Below are 10,965 nucleotides of genomic sequence, written 5' to 3'. Positions count from 1 at the left end.
AAATTTCTGCTCTGCTAGAGCTTCCCCGGTCAATTGTAAGTGCTGTTATTGTGAAGTGGAAACGTCTAGGAGCAACAACAGCTCAGCCATGAAGTGTTAGTTCCAAACCTTAAACATGCAAGGTTCCAAACTGCCTCTGGAAGCAATGTCAGCACAACAACTGTTCGTCGTGAGCTTCATGAAATGGGTTTCCATGACCGAGCAGCTGCACACAAGCCTAAAATCACCATGCGCAATGCCAGGCGTCGGCTGGAGTGGTGTAAAGCTCACCGCCATTGGACTCTGGAGCAGTGGAAACGCATTCTCTGGAGTGATGAATCACGCTTCACCATCTGGCAGTCCGACGGACTAATCTGGATTTGGTAGATGCCTGGAGAACGCTACCTACCCGAATGCATAGTGCCAACTGTAAAGTTTGGTGGAGGAGGAATAATGGTCTGGGGCTGTTTTTCGTCGTTCGGGTTAGACCCCTTAGTTCCAGTGAAGGGAAATCTTAATGCTACAGCATACAATGACATTCTAGACGATTGTGTGCTTCCTACTTTGTGGCAACAGTTTGGGGAAGGCCCTTTCCTGTTTCAGCATTACAATGCCCCGTGCACAAAGCGAGGTCCATACAGAAATGGTTTATCGAGATTGGTGTGGAAGAACTTGACTGGCCTGCACAAAGCCCTGACCTCAGCCTCATCAAACACCTCTGGGATTAATTGGAACGCCGACTGCGAGCCAGGCCAAATCGCTCAACATCAGTGCTCGACCTCACGAATGCTCTTGTGGCTGAATGGAAGCAAATCCCCACAGCAATGTTCCGACATCGAGTGGAAAGCCTTCCCAGAAGAGTGGAGGCTGTAATACTGTAATACTGTAATAGCAGCAAAGGGGGGAGCAACTCCATATGAATGCGCATGATCTTGGAATGATGTTCGATAGTCCATATACTTTTGGTCATGTAGTATATATAATATATATATATATATATATATATATATATATATATATATATATATATATATATATATATATATATATATATATATATATATATATATATATATATATATATATATATATATATATATATATGTATATATATCTATATATATATATAGTTATGTTTGTGGGGGTGGTGATATGTAGAGTCAGGTAGATTTGTGTATGTATCATGCTCCGACTGTCGTGAAGAAGAAGAACCACCCCACGTAATAAGTAGAGGCCCTGTTTAGCCCGAATGTCGGATTAAGTTGTATATTCGTCCCCGTCACGAGGAGGCGGGGCATGTTAACTAGATTAGGCCATAAGGGTAAATTATCCCTTGTAAGTCTTCCCCTATGTGATCTATCCTTTGGCTCTTTTCGCACTGCACCGTATACACTAGTGAGAAAGGCCCATTAATTACAACATAAATAACAATAAAACCCAACCGGAAGCCAGACATCAAGCACCAAGGCTAACAATCCCGCCGAGCAAGCACAAATGGCCAGGCCGGAGCAAGAATCGACTCGCTATTGGGCGGGAGTCGACCAACCGGAAGGCCAGGTTAAGGAGGGACTTGCTGATTGGCCAGGGCGGAGCAAAAAGGACTCACCGATTGGGGAAAGAAGGAGGAGCAGTAAGCAGCATGTCGATTGGCAAAAACCACCATTGATGTCAGAGGCAGACTGCATGCTGATAGGTGGAGAACTGGACAAGGTAGTGTTGGACTGTGCTGAGTGGAGGAGAAGCGCTGATTACGTCACGACCCGAGCGATAAAATAACTCCCTTGGCGACGTTTTCTCTCTTGCCTCTCTGCTCGCTGTCTTGTCTTTTTGCCCTTCCTCGCCTCTCGCATCTCTGTCTTCTATTGGGCCTGCTCGTGCTGGAGGTCAAAGTGGATGGTTGCGCTTGCTCGCTGCACGGGGAATCTTGATCATAAACGCCGCGTTCTGAGACTTTGCTGGTAGACGTGAGGCGAGAGAGCCACGGATGGAGAGCTGCAGTTTTCCAGGAGGAACGATGCGTGGACGAGCGCGGCTGGCCGCTGGAGCATGACGAAGGCCGGGGGTGAGCGAGATATACAGTGAGGCTTACTACGTGGGAACGGGCGGTTCCCGCCAACACCAGAGCCACGACAGGACTGCGTGCTTGGGGCCTGACGATTGCTGACGACGCACCGAGCGAGTTGAGCGAAGTGCACGAAATAACCACACATTATTTTCCAACGTCCTTTTCTCCATTCGTCTGTGTTATAAGTCTGGTGTGGGGACGTCCCGATTAGGAAATTTAGTTTTACCATCACGTTTCTTGTTATCGGCATTTCTTTTAATAAATCCTTTAATTATTTTTCTGTACATTCTAAATCCGTTTTTTGTGTGTTTATTTCCTGCAGGTTGAGACTGCCGGCGATCGCGACAGGTAAGCTTCAGCCTCCTCTTCTTCTTTCTTCCTCCCGCGCATTTTTAGTGAAATCCGCTATTTGAACTGAACGCCTTTGGAGTTAAAGCTGGCTTTGGCTGTCCGTGATTTCCCCAGTATTAACCAAGGGGAGCCACGCGACAATATACAGTGCATTCAGAAAGTATTCAGACCCTTTCACTTTTTTCACATTTTGTTATGTTGCAGCCTTATGCTGAAATCGTTTAAATTCATTTTTTCCTTCATCAATCTACACTCAATAGCCTGGTGTTGGCTAAGCGGTTAGGGTGCCGGCTTGGGATCCTAGGATCCTGGGTTCGAATCCGGGTAGATCGCTGAATTAACACCAGGGGGGTTGACTCAGCCTGTCATCCTTCCGAGGTCGGCAAATTGAGTACCAGCTTGCTGGGATGAATGATCCCGGTGTGTACCCCGGTTTAGAATAGGTACACCGTATCCCTGCGCATCGTAAGAGCGTGACCAAGGGTTGGTATCAGGAAGGGCATCCGGCCATAAAAAAAAACATTGCCTCAAACAGGGAACCATGATTGTCATGTGGCCCGCAAGGCTAACCCCCACTCTAGCGGGGAAAATGGCCTTAAAACGATCATTCATATTCATTAATTCATTCAATCTACACTCAATACCCCATAATGACAAAGAGAAAACAGGATTTTAGAAAGTTTTGCAAATTTATTAAAAAGAAAAAACTGAAATATCATATTGACATAAGTATTCATACCCTTTGCTATGACAATTGAAATTTAGCTCAGGTGCCTCCCATTTCTCTTGATCATCTTTGCGCTGTTTCTACACCTTGATTGGAGTCCACCTGTGGTAAATTCAATTGATTGGACATAATTGGGAAAGGCACACACCTGTCTATATAAGGTCTCACAGCTGACAATGCATATCAAAGCAAAAACCAAGCCATGAGGTCGAAGGAACTGCCTGCAGAGCTCAGAGACAGGATTGTATCGAGGCACAGATCTGGGGAAGCCTACAAAAAATCTGCTGCATTGAAGGTTCCGAAGAGCACAGTGGCCTCCATAATTCTTAAATGGAAGAAGTTTGGAAGAACCAGGACTCTTCCTAGAGCTGGCCGCCCGGCCAAACTGAGCAATCGGGGGAGAAGGGCCACTCTGCCATAAAGCCCAGATTGGTGGAGTGTTGCAGTGATGGTAGTCTTTCTGGAAGTTTCTCCCATCTCCACACAGGATCTCTGGAGCTCAGCCAGAGTGACCATCGGGTTCCTGGTCACCTCTATTACCAAGGACCTTCTCCCCCAATTGCTCAGTTTGGCCAAGTGGCCAGCTCTAGGAAGAGTCCTGGTTCTTCCAAACTTCTTCTATTTAAGAATTCTGGAGGCCACTGTGCTCTTCGGAACCTTCAATGCAGCAGATTTTTTTGTAGGCTTCCCCAGATCTGTGCCTCGACACAATCCTGTCTCTGAGGTCTGCAGGCAGTTCCTTCGACCTCATGGCTTGGTTTTTGCTCTGATATGCATTGTCAGCTGTGAGATGTTATATAGACAGGTGTGTGCCTTTCCAAATCATGTCCAATCCATTGAATTTACCATAGTTAGACTCCAATCAAGGTGTAGAAACAGCTCAAAGATGATCAAGAGAAATGGGAGGCACCTGAGCTAAATTTAAATTGTCATAGCAAAGGGTATGAATACTTATGTCAATGTGATATTTCAGTTTTTTCTTTTTAATAAATTTGCAAAACTTTCTAAAATCCTGTTTTCTCTTTGTCATTATGGGGTATTGAGTGTAGATTGATGAGGGGAAAAAATGAATTTAAACGATTTCAGCATAAGGCTGCAACATAACAAAATGTGAAAAAAGTGAAGGGGTCTGAATACTTTCTGAATGCACTGTATATATATATATATATGTGTGTACTGTAGATGTTTAAGTGCAAGTAGCCAAGTTTATCATTCGCATCAATCCTTTGTGAAAATATTTTTGACATCATGGGCAATTAATGCATACCTCTCAACAGAAGATGAAAAGCTTCTTGGGTAAATACACTTGGGTCGATCATATGACCATACACTAAATGGAAATGTAAAAAAAAGAAAATGCCAAAAGCAATAAGTAGTGCAGCAGGGATGGGATATGGGAAAAGAAAAAAAGAAAAACAACTTACTTGAGAGGGTTTTGTTTGCCGACATGTCGTGGAGGTTATTTGACACACTGCCCCCGTCCCTCCCCTTTCCCACCCAAACACACACACACACACTTCTTGCAGAACCAATTTGCTGGTGCTGGCGGTCTGAATGTCCCGGCTTGTCCCAAACTGCTGAACGCCTAATCAGAGGCATAAATCAGAAAGCGCGCGGCAGTCGCGATTGCTCCTTAAATGGCCGTCGCTTCTTCCGCCGGCGCACATCCCACCGAAGCTGGTGTCAGCAGCAGCGAGGTTGCTGACGTGAAGTTTCAACATCTCCCATTAAACGGCGAGTCTGCGGGTGAAGGCGACCCTCGGGTACAGTTAAGCAATGGAAATGAAGCCGTTATATGAGTTGATGCAATCATATAACTGTTTTGAGCTCCCCTCGAACGTTTTATTCACAAAAAGAAAAGCTATTTACATCACATGCAAGAGGCAAAAGTTCCGCTGTCTTTGTGGCATTGTGTGTTGTTGTTGTTGTTGTTGTTGTTTTTGCTTGGCTGATAAGAGCAACCCCACGTGGTGAGCTCTTCGAGATTAATATCCAGTGCGTGTCCAGAGATATCGTGGGCCCGACCGAGGCCCACGATCAACTTGCGCCATTAAACTCTCCGTACACCGAATATATCGAAACAATCGAAAACACAACACAGGTAATGGTCGCTGCAAATGCCGGTCGGGTCGGATGAAGTCAAATCTATTATCCTCAGATGGGAACGAGCCAATAAAACTTAACATAAAACACCGCTCATAGACAGAAACGTACACGGTTCTAAAAACAGTTAATCTCACAGTTGAACAATTTTGATCCATGCTTTTTTTTACTCGATTCCCTGTCATCAAGCACAAAAGGTCAACAATATCCCATCAAAGCGTGTTCCGGCCAGAACACCGCCTTTTGAGGGCCGTGGTATTTGAATATTTACACCAAAACAGTGGTCTAGCCAGCTGCTGTAAAAGACAACAGTACAGTAGTAGTCCACAACATTAAATACTCAGCCATGCTTCATGATTGCAAAACTCTGTTAAATATCAAATTCCATCGGGAATAAGAGACGTAAGTTTACATATTAAGTTACAAATCCCATCTCGGTTCCACCATGGTTTTTTTTTTTTTGCCACCGATAATACTGATAATCATATTTGCATATTACAACAAAAAAATTATACACAAAACCAGATCTTTGGCAACTGTGGTTTTACAGGTATACAGGTACATTCAGGTTTTTTTTTGTTTTAAATCTTTTTCCACTGCTTCCAAAAACAACGCGACAAATTGCAATGCGTGTTCGAACGGACTCGTGAAACCAGGTGAAGTCAGACGTCCGGAAAGCGGGTTGTGAATTCCTTTCCTTCCAAATGGGGAAACGTTTCGCCAAGTGAAATGTCAGCAAACACTATTAAGGTCGTTTTTATTTATTTATTTATTTTAAATAAAAGTATCATTTCCTTCAAAAGGACTGATAGAATGTGAAAGTAGAGCCTAAAATCCGTTTCCTGCAACACAATCGGAGCCGCATCATTTAACAATTTCATTCATGCCTGCAATTGTCGTCCATTTTTGTGCTGCTCATTAAAGATATAGCGGTGCAGAGGTTTTCTTTCTTTTCTTTTTTTGCGCCTTTTTTGTTGCAGAGAATGAGTAATTGTTGGGGCTGAAGGTGTGCGTGTAAGGTGAGGGCAATGCTGGGGGAAGCGGGGAAAGTGGGTGTGGGGTTAAAGGGGGCGGAGGGGGGAGTGTTGTGCGGAAATCCGGATGGCTCGCACTGGAGTTTTAACACCCTCTGTCTGGCCCATGAGTGACTGTAGCAGCAGAGAGCGCTGGGAACTGGAAAACCTATTATGAAAATGTCCAGGGAGGAAGATTTATATGGGCAGGCCCGTGGCTGAAACTCTCCTCAGGGATGGCAAGAGAGGGACCATTACGACCTCATTTACCCAAAAAACTCATTTGTCTTTCCTCCTAGGGAGAGACAGAAAGAGAGATAAGGATGTGTGCGGAGAGAGCCAAAGGGACGATTTGTCTAAAAAGCTATTAAAGTCTTGTCATGTCTATTTCAATCATGCCGGGGTGTGCCAAAGTCCTGCAGCAGGAGTGTTTTAACGACACCACGCAACGACACACGCAACGCGTCCCATTTGCATATCTCCATGATACCGGAGGCCGCGGCCTGCCTGTGCTAATTCCCGACACGTGGCAAAATGGGATTTCTCGACCTGTGCCCCGGTTCACGTGCGTGCGGACATGATCCGAGTGAGAATCAATTGTGGTTTTTGGAGCTCAAAACACCGCGTCGGAAACAAAGGTCGAAATTGAATTCTCGTCTCCTGTGCTAAAGTGCAATGTACATGATTTGTTGATTGGAGATTTTCCTTCATGCGATGAAAGGATTCTTCCTTAAGCGAGGGGCTGCTGCCAACTTGGTGAATTTGAAGAAGTGCGAACTGCAAAAGCTATGGGCTGACTCTGGCCGTTACTTTCAGGCTTTTGTGATCCCACAAACAGCTCAGATGAAAATGCGAAGGCTTTTTTGTTGTTGTTGTTTTTTTGTCCTTACATCAGTGCATGTTTTCCCTCAGTGATGTTTGATTTACGAAAACGTTTTCTTATCAGAAACACGTGCGTGCAAAGGCATGATTGAAACTGAATGACACTTTTCTTTTTTCTCCAACATTCACTTTCACTGCCAAAGCAAAGTAAGCTTTTCAGGAGCAGTAAGTTTATATGTATGTATGTATGTAAATACTGTATATATTTATATACCGTGAAATGGGTTGAATAGGGACAGCAAGGTGAATAGGGACAGCAAGGTGAATAGGGACAGCAAGGTGAATAGGGACAGCAAGGTGAATAGGGACACAAACTGAAAAAAGTTCGGAAACCTTTTTCGGTGAAAATTGATAACCATACTGATTTGTTGATATTTGGGTTGAAAGTGTTCTCTTGTTTTTTTAAAAAGCAACTTATAGTCCCTATTAACCCCATATATGGGTTAAATAGGAATAAATAGGATTTTTATGGCTGTCCCTATTCACCCCGTTTTACGGGTGAATAGGGACGGTCATTAATACAAAAAAATAATAATCAAGAAACAATCCTGAGTTTCCAACTTATTGCTAAATTGATAGCTCAGATGGATGCACATAATATGCACCCATAATATAAACCACGGTGCCAATGAAAAAAAATATGGGATAAAAGGTTTCTCCAAACTGTCCCTATTTCTTGATTATTATTTTATATTAGTGACTGTCCGTATTCACCTGTAAAACGGGGTGAATAGGGACAGCCATAAAAATCCTATTTATTCCTATTTAACCCATATATGGGGTTAATAGGGACTATAAGTTGCTTTTAAAAAAAACAAGAGAACACTTTCAACCCAAATATCAACAAATCAGTATGGTTATCAATTTTCACCGAAAAAGGTTTCCGAACTTTTTTCAGTTTGTGTCCCTATTCACCCCATTTCACGGTATATTATACATACATACACATCAGAAGACATGTTACAATCATTTCAATCTCTGAGATGGTGTTCTTGTGAAGGAAAGTCTGCCAGGACTATGATTCAAGAGACTTCCGTTAGCACTGTATTCATTTGACAGATTGGCGAAGCAAAGCCAGCAGAGGGGGTTTAGAGCAAATGATGGGTGCACAGCATCTCTGAATTACTTTCTCGATACAGAGTCTCTGGTCTTTTGCATGATGACCACAAATAAAACCATTGCCTTAAAATACTCCATTGCTGTACAAAAGATTCTTTTTAGACTTAGATGATTTTCCAAAACCTGTTTTCGCTTGGGAGATGGAGTAAGTACAATGTCTGAGGCTTGGGGAAATGCAACAGGTCAACATGCTTTTTCTTGAGTGCAGGAGAGAAGATTTCACCGTTCCTCCCACCATGGAAAGTGGGTACCTTCAACATCTCAACCGGTTGGTCGTCAGTCGATCAATTTTGCAGATCTGGCACCGGTGAGGTGTCGGGTCTTTACTTCAATGTTCCGGGTTCCTTCAAAACACAACTCCAAATTCTGTATTCTTCAGGTCCCACACAGCACTGGGAGCTTGATAACATTGGTGCATTTCTTTTGGGGAGGCACAATGTAGCCTTCATCTTAAGCCACATGTGAGAGAAAATGTGTATAAATCTGAATCCTGTTATTGTACTGATATCAGGAGGCAGCATTGGGGCCTCTTTGGCCGAGCGAAGCAGGCCAGCCGATCTCCTTCAGTTGCATTGGCATCCCAGATGCTGGCAGCTCGTCTGCGGCCTCGGCGATGATCATGCTTGAATGTAATGCATGCCGTAGGCCTCAGACTATAAGCTGAAGCAGTCAGCATGATAACTAGTGGCGGTCATAGGCTGCAGCAGTGGCAGGGCCCCGAGCTGTGGTACTATAATAATAAGGGGAACCTGAAAGTTATCAGAAAAAAAGTCATGGTTGCTTCCACAACTCACAAAAAAATGGCAAGAACAAGCAATACATTGAACAACTTTAAATATTGATGAACAACTGTGTGCTAAAAATGATAGATACCATGCAGTTTCATATCACAAAACTGTGTGTGTGTGTGTGTGTGTGTGTGTGTGTCTGTGTGTGTGTGTGTGTGTGTGTGTCTGTGTGTGTGTGTGTGTGTGTGTGTGTGTGTGTGTGTGTGTGTGTGTGTGTGTGTGTCCGTGTGTGTCCTTGGTCGTTATCTCCATATGCGAGTTTCAGAAGGTGGAACGGAGCCCTCCCAAGTCTCAAAGTATCCACCACCATTCTGTTTGCGTTTGTTTGTGTTTTAGAATAAAAGCATGATAGAAATATGCAATTTTAACCTGAATTTAGAACCCATAACTTATGTTCTTCAGTACTTGTATATCATAAACCACTGAACATGATGTGACATTGATACTGCATCAAAGTAATAAATTGTATGAAACTGAAGCAGTCGTATAATATTAACACTCCAGCCACATCCAAAATGAACATATGCTTCCATTCCAAGCTGCAGATTTGAATCAGCATGGTTCTTTCATTTCAAATGAAATATTTTGAGACGTTGAAAAAGCATGACATTTGAAAACTATTTGTTATTTCACATTTCAATGATGTATTTGTCACTAACAGTTAAAAATAACTGAAATAAAAATTCATATTCTCATATATATGTGTATGGTATGTATATATATCTATATATAAATAAGAATATCAGGAGGCATCATGGGGGCCTCTTTTGTCGAGATTTATTTTTCATACATACATATAATTTATTTTTCCATCATGCTTAGTTCATTATACAGCATCAAACTATTGCCACATTAACACATGCATGCTCTTCAACACATGGACTTACCCTGTGGAGTTACCCTGCGGTTCCATTAAGGGAACAATACTTTACTTTGCCATTTACTTGTAATTCAGCCAAATTTATGCCTTGCAGAATAAGGTCTTTCATTATGACTAACAATATACCTTTTATTTCATTTTCTCTTTCTCTTTCTCTTTCTCTTTCTCTTTCTCTTTTTCTTTCTCTCTTTCTCTTTCTCTCTTCTCTCTCTCTCTCTCTCTCTCTCTCTCTCTCTCTCTCTCTCTCTCTCTCTCTCTCTCTCTCTCTCTCTCTCTCTCTTTCTCTCTTTCTCTCTTTCTCTCTTTCTCTCTTTCTCTCTTTCTCTCTCTCTCTCTTTCTCTCTCTCTCTCTCTCTTTTACATATAACGTACAAAGTTTGGCACTACTCTTCCCATTGCTCTAGTGTTCTATAATAGCATTTTACCTCTGCCACTGAAGGTGGACGAAGGTTGTGTTTTCACCCATCTGTCTGTCTGTCTGGCTATCTGTGAGCAGGATATCTAAAAAATGTATGGATGGATTCCGATTACATTTGGTAGACAAGGATGAATTGATTAGATTTTGGTGTAGATCCAGATCCAATAATAATTTTTAAAATTGATTCTTCACCGTTAAGAGAGGGGGCCAAAAACGATATACAGCATGATATTTCAAAAGGTTGTGTCCGGATAATAACAATACTTGGTGGATGAGTTGGGTATGTGACGAGAACAAATCGATTTGATTTTGGTTCAGATGCGGATGCAGATCCAGCCTATCATTGGGATACAAAACGTAACTGTTCAGTCTGGCAGAGGTATGCGCTCTACCGAGTGCCTTTCTAGTATTGTTATATTTTTATTATACCATTGTTGAAGTTGATTTTCACTGTTCCCCCAGTGTCAATACATTCTCCCTTTATATTGTTACGAGCAAAAATACCAATCCCCAGTGATGGTAAAAGCAAGCAAAAGTACCCATCTTCAGTGTTGATTTTAAAGATTATTAGAAGGGAGAATAAAGTGACTGACCATATTTCAACAAGAAAATTGAAATGAAAATGCAAAATAATCAATCA

General features: G+C 42.5%; 1 protein-coding gene across 1 annotated transcript in view; it reads right to left on the bottom strand.

Annotated features, from left to right (window-relative positions):
• Positions 1 to 8,141: 8,141 nt before the first annotated feature.
• LOC137433128 (paired box protein Pax-5) overlaps positions 8,142 to 10,965 on the bottom strand; it is a 415,587-nt gene continuing 412,763 nt past the window's right edge. Inside the window, exon 11 of the mRNA XM_078783329.1 lies at positions 8,142 to 8,988. Within this exon, the coding sequence (XP_078639455.1) occupies positions 8,921 to 8,988 (68 nt within the window). The 3' untranslated portion in view covers positions 8,142 to 8,920. The remainder of the gene's footprint in view (positions 8,989 to 10,965) is intronic.

This window comes from Myxine glutinosa, chromosome 8, assembly GCF_964187855.1.
Source record: "Myxine glutinosa chromosome 8, kmMyxGlut1.1, whole genome shotgun sequence".
In the NCBI taxonomy this organism is placed as follows: Eukaryota; Metazoa; Chordata; class Myxini; order Myxiniformes; family Myxinidae; genus Myxine; species Myxine glutinosa.
This window is presented reverse-complemented; position numbering and strand designations above follow the sequence as displayed.